Raw genomic sequence first — 23068 nt, forward strand, 5'->3', positions numbered from 1 at the left:
TTTACAACTCGAGTACTGCTTGAGAGAACAGGGGAAGTTACAAGAACAAACATATGGAGGACTGTGGACTGCAGCATGACATAGATCCCTGAAACGTTGTTTCTCTCCAGAAACAAAACAGTCTGTTTTTAAGTGCTTCGTTTGAGGCGAGGAAGAAGCTGGCAGTAGATGTACAAATCCAACTGAGCGGGCAAACAAACTGAGAGCTAACACTTTACAAAGTTTGGAATTAATTTAGGCCAGGATCTCATACCACCTCAGAGCCTCATAGACACAGCTTATGTGTGTCATGAATTACTAAGTAGTAATATTTGGGGCTTCTCACAGCCATCAAACAGCTGAGGCTTAATTTCCTGAGACTTGCCCTGGAGTGTCTAGGAAAGTGGGCTGTCTGCGCCACCATATGAGGACTGAAAATCTCTATTTCTTACATTTGGGTTTAAAATCCTTAATCATTTTCCAAGAAATTAACAATCGCCTGACAATTTTTGTTTGTGACAATCAAGGCCTGACGACAGTAAACTGAGATACAAATCTGTCCAAATACCATTTTGGATGGACAGATGGGGCTTAAATTTGATCCACTGGAATAACACTATAACAAGTTTTGATCATGTGTGATTAGGGCTGGGCGATATATCGAGATTTTAATATATATCGATATATTTTCAAACACGATATGGTACGAGACAATATCGTTTATATCGATTTAAAAAAAAAAAATGTTTTTTTTGTTGTTTTTTTTACTTTTTTTTTATGATTTTGATACAGCTTATTTTGTGACAAATTGACTTGAATGTTTTATTTGAGATTTGCACAAATGTTTTGTTATTTGCACAACTGTCAACCTCAGTGGAAAAGTCTGCCTGTTACTCTCTACATTGTATTAATTGCACAGTGTATTTTAATTTAATTGTTATGCAGGAAAGGGATATTTGTTTTATTTTATTCAAGAAGCATTTTTATTCTATATATGCAGGCAGTTTATTTTTATTTCATTTGTTTAATACATTTTGATATTGTGCAGACCTCTGTTAATAAAGGAACCTGTGTGACATTTGGCACGAGGCTTTGTATTAAAACTGACTGTTTTTTTAAGGGTTTGCCTCAGAAAAAAATGAAGCTAACAGAGATGCTATGCTATAATGCTTTGGGGGAAACCCCAATTATGGCACAGAAAAAATATCGATATATATCGAGTATCGCCATTCAGCTAGAAAATATCGAGATATGACTTTTGGTCCATATCGCCCAGCCCTATGTGTGATAGTTTAATGTAAAATAACTAATGAGCATTTATACATGGGCCAAATGTGGCCGAAAAATGGGTCCGATGAGAGTTTGTCGGCAGGTTCCATGGTGGTAATCCATTTTGTATGCAGATGGGACCCACATGGAAATGTTATGTGGGAAGATGTATGCATGTCACAAATACCAGAAGGTAGATGCAATGATTTTGGAGCACAGAAAATGTAGCAATTTAACAATCTTTGAGTCTTTATTGTGATATAATAGTTATAACACTCTGCAGTGAGGCTGCGTTGCATGTTAAACGATGTCTTGCTGGATTTCCAAGATTATTTTCCAAGTTGGTTTCAGTCCCACTAAGGGGTAAATTATCCCTTCATTTCTTTTCCATGGTTTTATTTCTCTACTCAAATCCAAAAGAAGAGAGCACAATTGATTTAAAAAAAAAAAAAAAAAACATTTAGCAGAAAATGATAATGTACGTTTAATAAAGCAATATCTTTATTGAAGTGCTTCATCCACTTTCCACCGTTAATGGCTTAAAAAGTGTTGAATCTGAATGACAACACACATCAGGCAGCTGTGGTAAAATACTTTTATGCAACAGTAATCCATATCTGAAATAAAGCATTCAAGCAGAATAGCTCTGATATGTACAGAACTCAATTCCCCTTTTTCTTAATTCACATTATGCTCTCTATGCAAATATGTCAGTTTATTTATTTGTGTGTGTGCTGTATGTACATGTAGACACTTGTAGTAGTTGTTCATCAATTACAGTATATTAAAATTTTTAAATACGGGTCATAATAATTATTTTTTTAAATGTCTCTGGGTATAAAAGCTGGTGTTCTGACCCTCATCAGTCCATTAATGAAAGTTAATCCTTCTTTTCTGTCTCTGTCCCACTTCACTTATAAATTGTATTAATTTAATCTTTTATAAATATGCCCCATCCTATCCTATCTGCTGTTCTGTTCTGAGCCCCTTGACAGTACATATTCTCTTTATATCTCCTAATTGCTTCCTAACTGTTAGTCATATTGCAGACAAAACTTTTGCTTTTTATTGCACTTCAGCATTTTTTTCTTTCCTGCACCAATATAAAATCTGTAAGTGCTGAAGAAGCAGTTAAAACAACAGCAACAACATGTTCACTTCAAACTATTCTCATCAGCTCCAACAGAGATGGATAAAATCATACATTTGTTTTCTCATTCTCCTCCTACAGTTTTATGTTTGCATTTTAATCCTCCAGTTCATGTTCATATTTTTCTTTAAACAATTCCCCGTAGTCAGGTGATGCCATATTTCTTTTGAAAGAAGGGTGAGCAGTGCATTATAATGTCAAAAGTCTCTTGATTAATCCTGTGGTGGTCAGAGGAACCAGAAGCATTTCTTCCGGTTCTTCTTGGTGGTGGCAGGAGGCTGCACAGCTTGTGGGGAGTCTTGATGATGAGGTGTTGTGGGGGTGGGCGTTTGTGGTGAGCCCTCTGGAGGGTCACCCACCTTCCATGTGCGTACAACCTGCCCCTCCTGCAGACGGAAGTCATGCTCTACGCTGAAGACATACAGACAGAGAGACAGAGAGAAGGTAGCAAACTGTTAGTTATTTGCATTTAAATCCAAGGCCAACATCTGCTTTTTCAAGCTAAAGCTATTGCAGAAGTGTAGAAAACTGTAGTTTAACAAATGAGCTCTAGGGCTCCAAAACCATCTTCCATTGCCAGCTTTACAACAGAAATAAACTTAGATTACTTAATAATCTAAGTAATGTAAAAGCTATTTAGCATCATACGTTAGTATACACGAATCCGGCGACCGGTTTGTGTGTGCCGCCATCTTGCGGCGGCGCCACTGCTGCGGTGGCAGGTGTCAATCTGCCAACGCAGCACTGTTATTGTAACCTGCCGCTCTCTACACAGCATCATGAATAGCTGGATTGATGATGTTAGACAGTGGCCTCCCTCCCATAACTAATGAAGGTATCTTAAATTAATGGTGATGTTAATTTATAAATAATGATTTGTTTGAGCGATAAGCAGGAAAGAATAGAGGAATAGGGAGATAAGGGAGTGTATGATTAAACACTAATATAGCATACGTTACGTGTGCTAACGTTAGCAGCGCGAAATTTAATCATTATGGAAAGGCTACGTGATTAAAAAAACAACAACAACAACAACACCTCCGTCCGATGACCAAAAAAAACGCAATTACAGGTCTCCCAATCTTCAGATAAAACTAGTTTGTTTAGGAAAAAATATTAAGTCTATTTGTAGCTGCAGAGGAAAAAAATAATCTCATGAGGAAAACAAAAATATTGCTCACGCCTCGGAGCCTATTCAGCATAATATAGCGGTAAAAAAAAAAAAGAAAAGAGAAGTAAGAGTGATACAAAACATGTTCTGTATGTTGTACTATTATACTAATTTGTTGAAACACATGGCGAGTCAAACATTTACTAAAGCAGCTGCCAAACACTCCTAAACAAGGTAGCCTAAGACGTGGGTTGTGCAGAACTGCGGCAGTAAATCCTCATCGGAGCTCCACTCTGATAGGGATTTCATATGGATCCAGACCGTTAAGAATCATTATTTTCTCCATATACCGCTCCCTGGCTTCCTTGTTTAAGGTATCCCGGTAAATTCCAGTTCCTTTCCAGCAGTTTAACATCTTTTTTTTGCGTTCCATATGTTCACTTGGTGAAACAGAAAAGTAGTTTTGAAAGTCCGCCCCGTCTTATTTCACTATCAAAACAAATGCACGTGACCGGGACAGGAGTTTTCCGATGATACAAATACATTAAGAGAGACTGGCAGGGAGCGGACATATATAATGTCCGCTCCCTATAATCTATTATATATGTAATATAATAGATCCATGGGAGCGCAGGAGCGGAGCCGCCACCGCAGTAATGGCGGCTGCTCGACTTCCGGTTTTTGCTGGATTCGTGTATAAGATAAGCAAAGCCAAATAAAGAAATGCTAGCTTTTAGTAAAAGCGTTAAGGTGGACATGTTATGACCAACCAGAACTCTGGCAAATTACCCTCAAAACTACTCAGTAAATGTTACAGATGTTTTTTCCAGTTGTTTGTATCCAGTCTGTGATTTAAACTAACTCACAACAGTGATGTTTCTGTTCCTGCGGTGCAGCAGGAATATGCCTTAAACAGCTTTATGTAACACCTTAAACCCTCTTGGCATTGACAAAACCCCTAGAACAGTGTTCATCAACTTTTGTCCTCAGGGCCCGCCATCCAACATGTTTTAGATGTTGCTAGGGCTGGGCGATATGGACCAAAAGTCATATCTCGATATTTTCTAGCTGAATGGTGATACTCGATATATATCGATATTTTTTCTGTGCCATAATTGGGGTTTCCCCCAAAGCATTATAGCATAGCATCTCTGTTAGCTTCATTTTTTTCTGAGGCAAACCCTTAAAAAAACAGTCACACATGTACCTTTATTAACAAAGGTCTGCACAATATCAAAATGTATAAAACAAATGAAATAAAAATAAACTGCCTGCATATATAGAATAAAAATGCTTCTTGAATAAAATAAAACAAATATCCCTTCCCTGCATAACAATAAAATTAAAATACAATGTGCAATTAATACAATGTAGACAGTAACAGGCAGACTATTCCACTGAGGTTGACAGTTGTGCAAATGACAAAACATTTGTGCAAATCTCAAATAAAACATTCAAGTCAATTTGTCACAAAATAAGCTATATCAAAATCATTAAAAAAAAAATGTAAAAAAAAAAATATATATGTTTTTTTTAAATCGATATAAACGATATTGTCTCGTACCATATCGTGTTTGAAAATATATCGATATATATTAAAATCTCAATATATCGCCCAGCCCTAGTTCTGACCAACCAGAACTCTGGAAAATTACCCTAAAAACTACTCTGAAAATCTGACGCTGATGTTACAGATGTTTTTTCCAGTTGTTTGTATCCAGTGATTTAAACTAACTCACAACAGTGATATTTCTGTTCCTGTGGTGCAGCAGGAATATGCCTTGAACGTAGCTTTATGTAACACCTTAAACCCTCTTGGCATTGACGAAACCCCTAGAACAGTGTTCATCAACTTTTGTCCTCAGGGCCCACCATCCAACATGTTTTAGATGTTGCTCTGCTCCAAGCACACTTGATTTAAATGGACCGTCATCTTATCATCAAGGTCCACACAAGTCTGTCAATGGTCCACTAATTTAAAGCAGGTGTGTTGGAACCAATTAACATCTAAAACATGTTGGATGGTGGGCCCTGAGGACCAGGGTGGAAGGACACTGCCCTTAAAAGAAATTGCAGTTGATCAATGTTCATTATATCATTATATAAAAACTTCCATTGGAAATAATTGCTCCATCTGTCAAAACGGTTTATTTAGGAGTTTTCAAAGAAGGCGCAGATCTAGGAAAATGCAAAACGTTCCCCGTCACCAAACTGCCTGCCTGGCTGCTGCTGCTATGCTTTTACTCTGTTTAAACTGTGTAACACTTCTGAATGCGACACAATGGCAAGTTGCTATATTGGAGTTGTTCAGTCATGCGGAAACAAGCAAATGTTATTGGGTTTCCTTCAAGTAGACTAAACAGGGTGGGTGTATTGCATTTATTGCACTTGCCATATTACAAAAGTAGCTGCATTGGATAGCAAGAGTGTTTGTCTTTATTCTGACATCAGTCATCTGGTACTAAAACATGTTAACATCATATGACACAAGGCATGGCAGCTTCTGCTAATTATCAGACTAAAAGAAGGGGGCAATAAAACACATTTTCTTCAGTCTTTCTTTTCTTTTTCGTTTTAGGTATATTTGAACTTTTTTATTCCATATTTTGAGAATGAAAACATATAATGTCTTGTATTATTTAGGATTAGAGAAATGAATATCATGACATAAATAATAACAGGAACCATGGCATGACTTGGTCCATTATCAAAATTTCATCACAAAGGAGTTTGGTCTCTTACCAGGTATATCTAGGGTTGCCACCCGTCCCGTAAAATACGGAATTGTCCTTTATTTGAGAAAAAAATGTTGCGTCCCGTATTGAACTAATACGGGACACGATTTGTACCGTATTTTCATTCACTTTTACACCATATTCTAGTTGAATTATTGAAATAAATTAACCTTTACACCATATTCTAGTTGAATTATTGAAATAAATTAACTTTTACACCATATTCTAGTTGAATTATTGAAATAAATTAACTTTTACACCATATTCTAGTTGAATTATTGAAATAAGTTAACTTTTACACCATATTCTAGTTGAATTATTGAAATAAGTTAACTTTTACACCATATTCTAGTTGAATTATTGAAATAAATTAACCTTTACATCATATTCTAGTTGAATTATTGAAATAAATTAACTTTTACACCATATTCTAGTTGAATTATTGAAATAAATTAACTTTTACACCATATTCTAGTTGAATTATTGAAATAAATTAACTTTTACACCATATTCTTCACCTGTAGCTATATTCTACACCTTGGCTGATGTGGACATACATAGCATAGGAGGATATTTCAGTTGCTAGTATGGTTGTCTGTCTGTACAGTCATGCACACATTTTTATTCAGTTTAGAAGTTTTGGGGCTTTTTTTTTGGCTCCTGCGCTGCTGAAATCAGGGCGTCCCTTATTTCTATTTCTGAAAGGTGGCAACCCTAGGTATATCAATACTCAATATCTCAATACATGAACTGCAATCATTTGACATGCAGCGTCATGTTGTTAGCAGATAATTAAAAGCCTCAAGCCAGTGCCTAAACACGACCAAACAGCACCTGAAACAAAAGTAACAGAAGAGTTTAAAAAAAAGCAGCGATGAATGGGCCCTCGCACGCATGGCCACCGCCCCCCCATCCCCCAACCCCTCACAAGTTATGGCAGAAAGTAGGAACTTTCAATCGATGAAGGGGGGGCGCGCTTTTTGCCGTCTATCGTCGCCACGGTAACGCTTTTGACTGAGAAAAGTAATGCCCATCGTCGCAGGATCTAGACCAGGGGTGTTCAGAGTCGGTCCCCCAGGGCCGGTGTCCTGCATGTTTTAGTTGTTTCCCTGCATCAACACACCTGATTCTAATTAACGGTCGTCACCACCTTGTCATCAAAGTCTGGATAGTTCTGTTGATGACCAAGCTCCTTGTATCACGGTTTGATAAAAAAAGGGACACATCTAAAACATGCAGGACACCGGCCCTCGAGGACCGACTTTGGACATTTAGATGTATAACACATAGGAATGGGCGATATTTTACCGTTCACGATATACCGTCAAAAAAATTCCTCACGGTAAGAATTTGTCATCTCACGATAAAAACGATAAATTCCCGTTGATGATGTTTTTGTGTAAAGCTGATTTATGGTTCTGTGTTAAATCCATGCACAAGGTACGTGTGAGGGAAGGAAGGAAGGAGGGAAGGAGGGAAGGAAGGAAGGAAGGAAGGAAGGAAGGAAGGAAGGAAGGAAGGAAGGAAGGAAGGAAGGAAGGAAGGAAGGAAGGAAGGAAGGAAGGAAGGAAGGAAGGAAGGAAGGAAGGAAGGAAGGAAGGAAGGAAGGAAGGAAGGAAGGAAGGAAGGAAAAGAAAGATAAATTCCCGTTGATGACGTTTTTGTGTAACAAACCTGGTGGATCTGAGAGTGAGATAGATTTATAGTTACAAAGGTGGAGTTGAATTGGTATTTTTTTATCGTCATTTTTATCGTTATCGGGATAAATGCCAGAAATTATCGTGATACATTTTTTAGTCCATACCGCCCATCCCTAATAACACACCTGGGTGCACGTTACGGTTCGGGCGAAGAAGCGGCTGAAGAAACGGCATAAATTGCGCCAAAATTACACGACTAATTCAAAATGGCCGACTTCCTGTTCGGTTTCGGCCATGGTGCCAAGAGACTTTTCTTTAAGTTGTGCCATGATACAGGTGTGTACCGATTTTCGTGCATGTACGTCAAACCGTATTGTGGGGCTTGAGGCACAAAGTTTCCAAGGGGGCACTGTTGAGCCATTAGGCCACGCCCATTAATGCAAACCATTAAATATCAAATTTTTCACGAGGCCTGGCTTGCGTGCAAAATTTGGTGACTTTTGGGGCACGTTTAGGGGGGCAAAAAGGCCCTCATTTCGTCGGAAAAATAAAAACGAGAAAAAAAAAAAACCTACAGATACAATAGGGCCTTCGTACTGTAAGTGCTCGGGCCCTAATTAAAGTGAACTAAGGCCTTAGATAAAAGTTAAGTATTTGCTTCACTCCATCTTCCATTGCTCCGGTTCTTTAAAATGTATTTAATGCATTATTTTGTCTCTCTTTTAGTTAACTGAGTGATAGACATTGTGGTCAAGGATAAAAAAGTGAATCTGAGCAGAGAGCTGTGTTTTAGCCTGGGTTATACAAAAAGGACTGCTCATGAGATCAGCAATCATACACCACTTGAAAAAAACCCACAAAAGTAATGTGCAGCGTTTCATGTGAAAGAGAACTAGTGTGGGAAGTATCAGTGATGAATCCCACATCTAGCGTCTTCGAGTAAACCTCGATGAAGCTTTTAACAAAGCAAATCAAGTGTGGAAATGCTGAGCATTACAGAAACTTTGCAGTATCAGCACGGATTTCAGGGGTACAATTGACACACGCCACAGGAAAAGTCAGCAAGGTGCATTGTCAGTCACATGCCAGTTTAGCTTTGGGGCTTCGCTACCAAAATGAGATGTGAACTGTGATGCACTTTCGCGAAAGCGATGGGTGAAGGTAAGCAATAATAAATGAATGCACCTGCAATAAAGGAAAAAAGAAAATATTTGCTTGCTGATTTACTTTTGTCAGCATTTATCTGTTGGGTAAGCATTCCCCCCATGAACTGATTCTTCTCTCTCTCTTTTCTTTTTTTCATACACTTACTTTGCTGCTATTCTTGCTTATTATGCAGTGGCCTAGTTAGCTGGTGTTTCTCATCACGGCACAGATGCTGGAAATAAAGAGGACTCCCTCGGCTGAATGTACAAGGAGAGAAATGTTTCAAAGGAAGCTGCGAGGACTGAGCTCAGCCGTGGCTGGGCCTCCAGTTTTCAAGCAGGGACAGTGAGGACCCTCAGATTCGTATCCATCTGGCTTCAAACTCCCACTCCCTTAGTCACTCAGCCACTTCACTCTGGATGCCCACTGGTATTTTAGTAAAAAAAAACAAACCAAAAAAACAACCCCAAAACAAATAAAACACCAAGCTCCACTTAGGAACAGGCAGTGGACACGGAAAAAGTGAGAAGTAAAAAAAGTGAGTGGGTACGAGGAACATTAAAGAAGACCCCTGTAGCCCCCTATAATGTAATAATTTCCTGATAATGTAATAACGCCTGAAAATGTAATAAAATTTGCACTTAACTCAATCGAAAATGTAATAAAATCCAATAATGTAATAACTTAACCAATAATGTAATAAAATATCATGACTGATATTGTAATAACATTTTTACCGATAATGTAATACCTTATTACATTATTGGGAATTTATTACATTTTTAGGGGTCTTTTTTTTTCAAAACTGATAATGTAATACTTGACAGATAATGTCATATATGTTTATTTTCAGTCCAGAGTTCAACATTTTGTGTTTTAAGTATCTAAGAATGTTATTTACACTGGATGTGAAACACCAGATTGACTATTGGGTTAAATTTGCAGACTTTGAGTTCCATACAATCATACACAGATATGCAGATAAGAACATTTGCATTTAACTCAATCGAAAATGTAATAAAATCCAATAATGTAATAACTTCACCAATAATGTAATAAAATATCCTGACTGATATTGTAATAGCATTTTTACCGATAAGTAATAAGTAATAAATAAATTCCCAATAATGTAATACGGTATTACATTATCGGTAAAAATGTTATTACAATATCAGTCAGGATATTTTATTACATTATTGGTTGAGTTATTACATTATTGGGTTTTATTACATTTTCGATTGAGTTAAGTGCAAATTTTATTACATTTTCAGGCGTTATTACATTATCAGGAAATTATTACATTATAGGGTGCTACAACCCCCCCTTTTTTATTTACTGCTGCTAGAAAATAAACCTCATTGTAGCAGCTGGGACTGCTTCAAAATTCTCAGTAGCTCTGTAAAATGAGACCCTAGTCAGCAGAAAGTAAGTCACAGAGGTTGTCTTTGGTCTTCTAATGTTATGGAATGAACAGAATAAATAAAATATACCATTCCTTCATCTTCACTGCCTCTCTATTTGCTCCACCATGCAGCGCCGCTCCCCGAGGAGCTCCTCGGTGACTCTTGCCTTTGCCTCTGCTGTGTTCCCTCTTTGTGAAAATGAATTGCCCCCCGTCCACAGTTCTGCGTGATCATGGCACACTAGCACTGCTGGGAGCTGCCCACCCTCGACCTTAAATATCTGCACGATGAGTCCGCAAACAGTGGCAAGGAAGACGCTCTGCTCCTCTTCAGCTCTCTGCTCACATCTCTCTGTTTTTGGCTTCAGGCTGCGGACGAATTCCACTCCTGCCTTTTGGAAAATTAGGTGTGTTTTGCATATCATGCAATCCATATTTTAGAGGAGAGGGGAAACTGCTGCCGGAATCTCATTGAAAAAATTATTTGGGGATCTTTTTTTGTCTGAAGAGCATCAAAAAGGAAGTTAATAAGCAGATGAGAGCCGAGAAGAAAAACTGACGTATGGACATTTAGTTTAAGAGAAGCTCTGTTTTCTGTGTTCCTTCAGTGGAAATAAGGCTTTCAGAGCAATTGTCCAGACTTCTCATGCTTTACTTAATCAAGTTACCTTGAAACCTATCAACGTAGGGCCTGTATAGAGGCTGGCTTGGTTTGCCTTAGAAATGCCGGCATAATGCCGTCTTCTCCACTTATCTGTATTCATCAAGGCTTGACCAATCAAGGCAAACCAGCCTATAGGGAAGTGGGACCTTAAAAGGATAAGAAGTAAAAGAAAGCATTTCAGACAAATCCCAAACAGAGATTCACCATTTAACACTTTGGGGAAAAAAAGAAGAAAAAGTGTATTTGTCTTTTAGATAAAACACTTCCACCTCTTTTAGAGTATCATCCATCCATCCATCCATCCATCCATCCATCCATCCATCCATCCATCCATCCATCCTTCATACCCCTTATTTCTATTTTAGGGTCAGAGGGATCTGCACAGGGGCGTCAATTGGGTATGGCAGCCGCCACACCTTGGCTTCAAGGGTTAAATGTAAATGTTTCTTTTTTTAAATACATTTATGGAATTACTCTGTGTCTCTTTGTATTGATTATTCTATTAATACATATAGAATAACTACAAATGCAAATCAGAACAACATGATCGATTTCACTAGTTATTACACTGAAAAAACTCAAAATCTTAACAAGAATATTTGTCTTATTTCTAGTTAAAATGTCTAATTTTTAGTCAAAAAAAAATCTCATTACATTTAAGACAAGACTCAAAAACAACCATTTTCACCTGTTTCAAGTACATTTTCACTTAAAATAAGTAGAAAAATCTGCCAATGGAACAAGATTGTTTTCTTTTGTTATGAGAAGATAAATCTTGTCCCACTGGCAGATTTTTCCAAATATTTCAAGTGAAAATTTACTTGAAACAGTTGAAAATGGTCAAATAACAAGTTATTTTTCTGATAATGACTCTTTTGTTTTAAGTGTAATGAGATTTTTTGACTAAAAATGAGACATTTTAACTAGAAATAAGACAAATATTCCTGGTAAGATTTTCAGTTTTTGCAGTGAGCGAGACTGCATTTGAAAAAGTTCCAATTTTCTTGACCACACAGATAAACTACATAGCAGACTCTGTGATGAGTATTTGCTGGACGTGTTGATTGATACTCTAGTTAAGTTCTGTGACTCGTAACCTTGCCATACCTTAGCTTCCACTGAATTGACGCCACTGGATCTGCAAGAGCTTATCTCAACTCTCCTGGGGTAAAAGGCGGGGCTACACCTTGGACAGGTCACCTCTCCAATCGCAGGGCCACATGTAGTTACAATACCACACACAATCACTCTCACACCTATAGGCAATTTAAAATTACTGAGTAGTCCAATATGCATGTTTTTGGGACTGTGGGACAAAGGTGGAGAACTCGGAGAAAACCTGTACAAGTACAGGGAGAACATGCGAACTTCACACAGAAAGACTCCTGCCAGGATTTGAGCCAGGAGCCACTTTTGCTATGAGGCAGCAGTGCCAAGTTTAACTGTGCTGCCCACTTCAGCGTATCAGCAAAAAAACAAATATGAAGCTGTTAATACATACAACATAGGCAGAGGTGTCAAGTAACAAAGTACAAATACTTTGTTACCTTACTTAAGTAGAAATTTTGGTTATCTATACTTCACTGGAGTAATTATTTTTCAGACGACTTTTTACTTTTACTCCTTACATTTTCACGCAATTATCTGTACTTTTTACTCCTTACATTTTAAAAACAGCCTTGTTACTCTATTTCATTTCGGCCTTTAAAAAAAACTATCCAGTTAAATTGCTCCATCCGGATAGAGTGAATTTGGTTGTGGTTGTTTCAGATGTTCTTGTCCACTTTTGTTCTTACATCCGTTCCCTCAGATTCCTGTAACTAAACTTGGATGTACATTCCAATAAAGGTTAGGATAAATGATAACATGCCTCTGAAGTTTGACTTTTTGCACCATTACAATACTTATAGGCAACTAGTCATCATATCTCCTGCTCTCTGAAACACATGTTAATGCTCAATAGTACACATATATGGTTCTTTAATATATTTGCATTATACTAAGATGCATTCATTTTCAATGGCTTTTTTCCCCCTTACATTACTTTTACTTTTATACTTTAAGTAGTTTTGAAACCAGTACTTTTATACTTTTACTTGAGTAAAATACTTGAGTTGATACTTCAACTTCTACAGGAGTATTTTTAAACTCTAGTATCTATACTTCTACCTGAGTAATGAATGTGAATACTGAAGACACCTCTGAACATTAAAGGTAGTATAAGAGATTAGGATAAGAGTTATATTTGGGTTATATTATATCTGGTTATATCTGTTTATATTTGATACAAAACATACACTCTAGTGCTCCCTGGGAAGAAAGAAACACCCCAATCATGAACCCAATAACAACCCTATCATCCTGTTGGTGATTGGCTGGACCACTATTTGTTATTCTGGGAGGTTTCCCCCACTGCGTCTTCTGTGCCAGGGCTGTGTATGAAAACTGTTTTTCATTTTGTCTGTTTGTTTTTTTACCGTCTATTCATGAGATGGTCAGCGACATGATGGTGGTAAGATACATAATGAATGTCAGTAGCGGAACATATCAGAGCCGGGCCGGGGGGCGGGGGCATATGACTGGGCCCAGCCTGGAGCCTCTTGTCTCATGCTGGGCTAATATATAAACAATTTACCACAAACTCACATTTTCTTGCTGACAGTGTGTGTCTGTGATTGTTATAACTGTAGCTACCTGTAAACCTGCTCCCTGACCATGATGCAGCTTCTGGCGGCCTGGACCCGGGGATGAATCTCTGCTAACAACATCAGGTTCATCTCCCCAAGGGGGATTAAGACGAACAAAATATGCGTCTAGCTTGGGCAATTTAGCTTTGTGTTGCTCCATTTTTTCTTTTTCTTTGCGTTTTATCGCTCCACTTTTGTGTTTATAACTCCCGCTCATGTTTATGCTGTAGTAGGGCTGGGCAATATATCTAGATTTTAATATATATCAATATATTTTCAAACGCAATATGGTACGAGGCAATATCGTTTATATCGTTAAAAAAAACAAACATATATATATATTTTTTTTATGATTTTGATATAGCTTATTTTGTGACAAATTGACTTGAATGTTTTATTTGAGATTTGCACAAATGTTTTGTTATTTGCACAACTGTCAACCTCAGTGGAAAAGTCTGCCTGTTACTGTCTACATTGTATTAATTGCACAGTGTATTTTAATTTAATTTTTATGCAGGAAAGGGATATTTGTTTTATTTTATTCAAGAAGCATTTTCATTCTATAAATGCAGGCAGTTTATTCTTATTTCATTTGTTTTATACATTTTGATATTGTGCAGACCTCTGTTAATAAAGGAACCTGTGTGACATTTGGCACGAGGCTTTGTATTAAAACTGACTGTTTTTTAAGGGTTTGCCTCAGAAAAAAATGAAGCTAACAGAGATGCTATGCTATAATGCTTTGGGGGAAACCCCAATTATGGCACAGAAAAAATATCGAGATATATATCGAGTATCGCTATTCAGCTAGAAAATATCGAGATATGACTTTTGGTCCATATCGCCCAGCCCTACGCTGTAGGATTACTGTGCTCTGTTGACAAGTGATCGATGAAGACGTAGGACATTGTTAGACGGCTGTTGATGACGAATGATTTTACCCAAAATACATTTGGAGATTCACTTGCAATTTTATTTTTTAATGTCAACTGTGAGTGTGAAAATCTCAGCACAACATATTATGCAATGCTTTATTCCTAATATGAACCAAGTGGTGTCACAAATAAAAAAAGCGGGCGGGGCCTGCTGCCTCAGGGCCCCATTGGGCCGGCCGGGCCAGGGTAGTACCGCTCCCCCAGCCCCCCTGATGCCCCGCACCTGATGAATGTCACAAACTGGGTTCTGGGTTAGAAATCACATATAACTGCATACCCTACCTTTAGGAAACATGTACTGATCACACTAAAGGATAAGTAGATTTACTGTTTTAGATAAATACAATGAAATGTCCAACAATATGGTAAAAAAAAAAATCTGTAAGACTATCTATATACATACAGAGCAAATACTGACTACTTAAACAACAACCCATTTAACTCAAGGATTTATGCTTCAGAAAATACAATTTAAAATAGAATTAAAGCTGCAAGTAGCGTTGAATAGGCCCTCGCGCGTGCAATTTTCACCAATAAAGGTCAAGGACTCAAAGCTAAGTCCGATGACACCACCCATGACTCTTTATGTCAAACCATTCAAAAGTTATAGCAGAAAATAGGAACTATCAAATATGGACCAATTAGATAAAGGGGGGGGGGGGCATTTTGGCGCCTATCGTCGCCACGGTAACGCTTTTGACTGAGAAAAAGTAATGCACATCGTTGCAGGATCGAGACACATTTTGATGTATAACACATCTGGGTGCACGTTACGGTTCGGGCAAAGAAGCCGCCGAAGAAATGGCATAAATTGCGCCAAAATTACACGATTAATTCAAAATGGCCGACTTCCTGTTTGGTTTCAGCCATGGCGCCAAGAGACTTTTCTTTAAGTTGCGACATGATACAAGTGTGTACCGATTTCCGTGCATGTCAAACCGTATTGTGGGGCTTGAGGCACAAAGTTTTCTAGGGGGCGCTGTTGAGCCATTAGGCCACGCCCATTAATGCAAACCATTAAATATCAAATTTTTCGCCAGGCCTGGCTTGCGTGCAAAATTTGGTGACTTTTGGGCACGTTTAGGGGGGCAAAAAGGCCCTCATTTTGTCGGAAGAAGGAAAATAAAAAAAAAACGAGAAAAATTCCTACAGATACAATAGGGCCTTCCCAGTGTCAGTGCTCAGGCCCTAATAATGAGTGCAACATTAAAAAAGCCTTGTCTCAGCTTTAAGATGAATAGATTTATGTCAGTCTGTGTAGGAGATTCAGCCCTAGAAGTATCTTCTAGAGGGCTTTCTTTTTGCATATTGTAGTGAATCCTTAGAGGTTCTAGTCATGAAGTCTTCTCTTGATGGTTAACAAAGAAACAAGTTCACCCACGTGCTGGATCACTCGTGACTCGCCGTGCAAGTGATGAAGGGGTTTTTCCTTATTGAAGCCAAGAGTTGTCTGATCATCCTCGAGGCTCCTTCTCCTCCGTCTACCAGCTCCGTTGCCATTTTTCATTCCCAGGAAGTACACACCTCCAGCCAAGCTGCTGATTTTGGCAAACCAAATGCATTTCAGCACTTGTGCAGGCCGCAGAGACCTAGCACTTCTCCATAACATATTTATATAATTCAGTGGTACCACCAGTGAAGCCCAGAGACTGTAGAACATACAAAACAGTTAAAATATCGTCTAAACGATTAACTGTATGTGGTGAAGACTAGTGTTGCCTTCCAACGTGCTAACTATCTCTAGAACAGGGATCAGCAACCCGCGGCTCTAGAGCCGCATGCGGCTCTTTAGCGCCACCCTAGTGGCTCCTGGAGCTTTTTCAAAAATGTTTCACCTTTTTTTCCTTTTTTTCCCCTTTTTCTTCTTTTTTTTCTTCCTTTTTTTCTCTTTCTTTCTCTTTCTTTTCCTCTTTTTTTTCCTTTTTTTCTTTCTTTTCTTGTTTTTTTTGCTTTTTTCTTCTTTTTTTCCCTTTTTTCTTCTTTTTTTCTTCCTTTTTTTCTCTTTCTTTGTCTTTATTTTCTCTTTTTTTTTCTCCTTTTTCTCTTTTTTCCTTTTTTTCTTTCTTTTCTTGTTTTTTTTTTTTCTTTTTTCTTCTTTCTTTCCTTTTTTTCCTCTTTTTTTTCTTCCTTTTTCCTTTCCTTTTTAATCTCGACATTTTGGCTTTTTTCTCGACATTTCGACTTTTTTCTCAACATTTCAACTTTTTTCTCAACATTTGAACTTTTTTCTCGAGATTGTACTTCAACATTAATCTCAACATTTTGACTTTTTTCTCTAAATATTGACTTTTTTCTCCACATTTTGACTTTTTTTTCGACATTTCTCCTTTCACCATTTGCCTTCATTCTAAGGTTTATACAAGACCTTTCATTTTTTGCGGCTCCAGACATATTTGTTTTTTGTGTTTTTGGTCCAATATGGCTCTTTCAACATTCAGGGGTTGCCGACCCCTGGTCTAAACGATTAACTGTATGTGGTGAAGACTAGTGTTGCCTTCCAACGTGCTAACTATCTCTAGAATAACTATCAATAGACATTTGTGTATCGAGGGACGCTGGATAAATCTACTTTGACTATAATCTCTGATCATTGAAGCAGCTGCAATGACAGAATTTAAGTTGGGGAATGAAAGTGACTCCAAAGTCAACTCTCATTACTTGCAAACATTGATACTTCTTGCTGTTAAAGCCTGCGTGTATTATCTATTCCCACTGAGTGACCTTATCTTGCGCACATTATTCCATCCTGAGAGATTTATTGTACAAATCTCTTCTGTGACGGTCATTCAGCTTGGGAGACAGTGACCTTGGCCAACCGCAGGTAGATTTGAAAAAGCTGATATTTGGTAGCGCACAACAGATTTCAAGGTTTTTTTGCTTACTGTCATTTGAAATAATTAAAAGTGAATTCATTTAAACGTAAGCATTAATATTTGAAAGGATCAGCTTTGGTATAGCATTATCAGCTCTTACATTTCTGTCTATAAAGCTCTTATGTTCACTGCAGTCAGACGAAATTACCCACTGAAGTAGGTTGTTGGAAAAACTGAAACACTTGTGCTGTATAGCTTCCTCTGTAAATTGTTACGCAGAGTCAGACTGGATATAGACTAAACTTTTCAAGCTGAAAACAATATTTTAAAACTGTAATATAAGCACAGAGGCCAGGCGATGGCTCATCTCTTTTTCATCCTTCCATCCATAAAACATTCATTCATCTGCACCAGAAGGAGATCATCATTTTTCCTCCATCTCTGCTCCTTTGAGGAAAGGCTCTCAGCAGAAAATATTGTCGTATTGCAAAGGCAATCAAGTCGAAATATCTTTGCAATTTTCTCTCCTAGTATATAGGCTGAACATCTTTTTTTTTAAAAAGAAAGAAATATAAGCGCTTTTCCATCTCAAAAGGAGTTAAATGAACAGTCAATCTCTGGTTAAGAGCTATGTGATGAGCCACCACATACGCAAACGTGTGGATATGCACAAACTGCATAAACTGTAATCCCTGACCTCCTCACCTCACACATACACAGACACACCGCAACGTTCCCATTGTTATTCAGATGAAAGGCCGTGCCCTCCTCCTGCATTACTTTTGCTCTGAAGTAGTCCCACAACTGCTCAAATGCAGTCTTTTTTCCCCCTTTTTTAATATTCCGATTGCACTGATTTGTGGATTTAAACTGACTCGGGCACTTTTAAAAGAGAGTCACTGTGTCCAAGTCTGCAGCATTTGAATGAAACTTTTAATCCTTCTACAAGGAAGTATATCACTCAACCAGATGTTATTTGTTGTACATCCATTTCAATAAGCCCTGCAGCAGGATAAGGGATTTTGAATAAAGCTCTTCCTCAAGTACTTATCCATGCATGGCTCCAGTGTTTTGTTTTGTTTTGTGTACGTGTGTGTCTATATATCTTTATACAATATGAATATATCTCCAGTATAGATATGTGTGATCCAAGATGAAAGCTGTTCATTAAAAGCAGGTGCAACTAGAGTCTGAGTCTGTTTGTTTTCCTATTGAGGAGCAACGTTAACATACAGTGCACTACTCAATGCCTTAAAATACACAACAAGAGAAAGAAGTTTGGGAAGGAAAAAAAAATGGGAAGCACTGGGCAATGATAAAAGCAGAAGCTGCATTAATATAAGGTTTAGAAGGTTTAGAAAGAATATACATACATACATACATACATACATACACATATATATATATATATATATATATATATATATATATATATATATGTATATACATATATATATATATATATGTATATATATATATATATATATATATATATGTATATATATATATATATATATATATATACATATATATATATATATATATATGGGTCAATGACAAATAAGGCTTCCAAAAAGGTATTTTTAAAAAGTCTGTTCAAAATGGATGTAATGTATATTTTTGAGTCTGGAACAATATATTTAAACAAGTCTCATTTCTTAAATAACATTTCAAAGTGTTTAAATTCATTTTTTGAATGTATTTTTAACTTCACTGCCCAAAAAATGTCAGGTGGCGCAACCAAATATTTGTAAAAATATATGTATTTTCCTACTATTTATTCTAAGTGAAATTTTTGGCAAGCATCCCTTAGAGTGTCTACAAATCCCAACACATTATTATTTTGTGGTTGTGTTTTGTATCTACAATATTTTAAGATTATTCGTTCCAGTGGCCAGGTATTTAGTATCTTTAGCGTCCAATTTTACATTTAAAGACAGAATAATAATTATACAAATATACAAATGAATGCATTTAATACAATAGCTATTCACATCATAGTTATCAACCATTTGTTCACTTTAACGTATTATTTATTGGTTTAAATTAATATTTTATGTGGTCGCACCACCTGACATCAGTTGTGCCACCTGACTACATTAGTAATGACAAGAAATATGCTGAATAATTCTTTTAAAGATTTTAATTCTTTTATAGATAAATGTTGATGTCTATGTGGAAGCGTGATCTGACCGGTTATTTTTATCTGTCAAATCATCCTACCTGCCAATATCTATGTGGAAGCGTGATTTGACGTTTTTTTTTTTCTTCCGCCGAAGCGTCGTACACATAAATCTATGTGAAGCACATTCTGACTTCCTGCTGTTAAATCGTCTATTTGCATGAAAAAGCCTTTGAAAAAAAAGAAACTGAGATAAAAGAAACGGAGATGGTACAGTAGTATTTTCTGTCGAGGTAGGACACCTCGGCAGAACACCGCTCGACACATCTCATTCATCTTGACGCAGCAGAAACAGACTGCAGGAAGCCGCTTCGCATGCTCAGCAAGCTCATTTATATGCAAATACAGTCAAAGTAGTTTGCATTGACCATTTATGATATGAAGTGGGCGTGTAGAGGGCGGGGTATGAGGCAAATTCACGTGTGCAACCTTCCAGCTGGACTGTGATTTATAAAGAGAACATTGCGTGCAGGTGTGCGTGCACACGGTTTTATAAATCAGGATTTTTTGTCCGCACACCATTTTCGGCTTTTGAGCGCACGTACACTTTTAGTATGAATCTTACGCACTCTTTTATAAATGAGGCCTCTGCACTCTTTGGCTTGGTGCAACCAGTTGTAGTGGTGTTTGGATAGTTTATCGAGCTTCTGATTGAAATTCAAAATTTCCATAGCCCTTTTCCTTTATTTAGTTTTGAAATGAAGACAAAAAAGATGTAATGGGGTTCTGTTTCTGTTTCTCTGTTGAGAGAGGAGCTGTTGCTGCCTCCGGAAGCTGCTACCTTTCTTGGGAAGCAAGAACACAATGGTCTCCAGAGAGCAAGCCTTTGGAAATGATGAAAACAGGGGTGTCCAAAGTCGGTCCTCGAGGGCCGCAATCCTGCATGTTTTAGTTGTTTTCCTGCATAAACACACCTGATTCTAATTAACGGTCGTCGCCACATTGTCATCAAGGTCTGGATAGTTCTGTTGATGACCAAGCTCCTTGTATCATGGTTTGATAAAAAAAGGGACACATCTAAAACACGCAGGACTGCGGCCTTCAAGGACCGACTTTGGACACCCCTGCTTTAGCATCTAAAATTGTTAAAAATTATAATCATGAAAAGTGTACAAAATCTTTAACTTAAAACTAATAAACATTTTAGAAATGTAATAGATCCTTTTAAGCTTTAAATAACATTATTTATTTAATATTGTGACATTCCTTGCAGTTGCGCCACCTGACTTAATGGTTGCGCCACCTGACTTTTACAACTAATTTTAAATTTAACAGGCTTCTACTTGGACACCTTTATTAGCTTTACCTTAGCTATCAAGTTCATACATATCATTTTTAAATAGAATAAAGAGTTTTATGATAAAATCACATTTTCCTAGTTTTACATTGGTTGTACCACCTGACATGGAAAGTGTACCAGCCTGCCTACGAGTTAAAAGTAGCTATTTTTATCAATATTTGAGCAAGATCTACAAACCTTTTTACTCTGCCATAAAAGTCACTGGGGGTCCTCTGGCTGATGTACCACCCTGTTCACTGTTATTACCTCTTTACTTCACAATAAAAGTCCCATGTTTACGGTTGTGCCACCCTGACATTTTGAGAACATAAATTGCTGGACAAAAGTTTTTCAATTATATCAACAGCTTTAAAACTATTTATATTTGTAAAATTTCGTAATTAGAAAGGTTTCAAACATAAAATAATGCCATAGTATTTTATCTTGAATTTCTTATCATTAAAAGGCCATTTTAAATAGTTTTCTTAGTCTGTTCATTTGCACGGACGGTTGCACCGCCTGACATTTTGGGGGTTTGAGATGCCAAAACGTAAAATAATATATATTATTTGAATGTACCTAAACGGTATTCAAACTAAATAGGTTTTATAGAATAAAGTGATATATGTCATAAATTGATTAAAATTATTTTAAAAGGAAATAATGCACGCGGACACACAAATATGCACGTCATGTCATTGACCCATATATATATATATATATATATATATATATGTGTGTGTGATGTGTCTCTAAAACCACATTTATCAACACATAACACACGTTGGAAACACAGCTTACTATTTGAAATGGTTCAAGGAAGTAACAAGCTGTTTGTGCAATATTTGTTTGGACAAATGAAAAAAAGAAAAACCATGAGGAGGAGCACAGGAAGAAATTAGTACAGTAGGTTGCAGAGATTTGTGCTACTAGGAGAGTTGAAGGTGAATCAAAATCTTTTGTAATGAAAAAGTAGCTTCCTGCTGTATTGGGTATTGCATATTGTTAACATCTCCTCCTTGCTTTGCGGATTCCCCTTGTTTGAGCTTCTCTCCGGAGTTATTTTCTTGGTATTTAGGTTACTGGTTAGTACCTGGTTAGTACCTTGGTAAAAACCTTTATCAATTACATATATATGCTTTTGAAACTTGCAGGAGATGTTAGTTTTCTTAAAGTGCATGAATGTGTGAGTGTGTGTCCTTCACCAGTCCTCTTTGACAGTCAGATCTAACATATTTTATTAACATTTGAAGTTCATATTCTGACAGAGAGGACCAAAAATCATCAATGTGAGACATGAAAGGACAAGACTGATAGAAAGACAAGACAGTGATGGGTGCAGTGTGTGTAGTGTGGTGATTGCTGCAGTGTTTGTTTGATCATGTCTTAGTGGTGAAAAGGACAGACATGCCAATACAAGACAAACAGATATGAAAAGAAACGGAAAAATAGAAAAGTGTGTGTGTGGGTGCGTGTGCGTGTGCGTGTGCGTGTGTGTGTGTGTGTGTGTTTTGGACATCTGTGTTACATGCACAAATGTATGAACATACATCCAAATGTAAATATGTAAGCATGCACTCTTATCAAAACCAGAATCAGAAAGAAGTTTATTGCCCAGTTTAACACACGCAAGGAATTTGCTGTGTATACATCTACATATACACATACATATATACACTGAGCGATACACATACCTGTCAATACACTCTTATAATAATAATTATTATAATAATAGTGACAGAAAGGACATCTACAGCAACAACAACCATACGGTCAATAATAACAATATTAATAATCTTAGTATCACCACTGCTGGTATTATAATTAGTAGTAGTACTACAGTTATTTATTAGTACTACTGACGCTGCCAAGACCAACTGACCCAAAGCCAACCTGTGCAAGCTGGCTGCAGCAGCACCACTCCAGGCTCTTGTCAAAAGTCAGCAGATGAAAGGAGAAGAGGAAAGCAAAGAGGGAGAGGCGGAAGGAAGAAAGTACAGGGCGAACACGACCAAAACTGGGAGGGTCAAGATGGCCACCATCCCGTAGCCAACACAGCAGCGGCATCAAATGAAA

General features: G+C 37.3%; 1 protein-coding gene across 5 annotated transcripts in view; it reads right to left on the reverse strand.

Moving 5' to 3' along the window:
- Nucleotides 1-1493: 1493 nt before the first annotated feature.
- Nucleotides 1494-23068, reverse strand: part of LOC133454563 (mucin-2) — an 81753-nt gene continuing 60178 nt past the window's right edge. For all 5 annotated transcript variants that reach the window (XM_061733290.1, XM_061733288.1, XM_061733289.1 and 2 more), the window contains one exon: nucleotides 1494-2809. In XM_061733290.1, coding sequence (XP_061589274.1) covers nucleotides 2626-2809 — 184 coding nt within the window. In that variant the 3' untranslated portion in view covers nucleotides 1494-2625. The remainder of the gene's footprint in view (nucleotides 2810-23068) is intronic.

Source organism: Cololabis saira, chromosome 11 (genome assembly GCF_033807715.1).
Source record: "Cololabis saira isolate AMF1-May2022 chromosome 11, fColSai1.1, whole genome shotgun sequence".
Classification (NCBI taxonomy): Eukaryota; Metazoa; Chordata; class Actinopteri; order Beloniformes; family Belonidae; genus Cololabis; species Cololabis saira.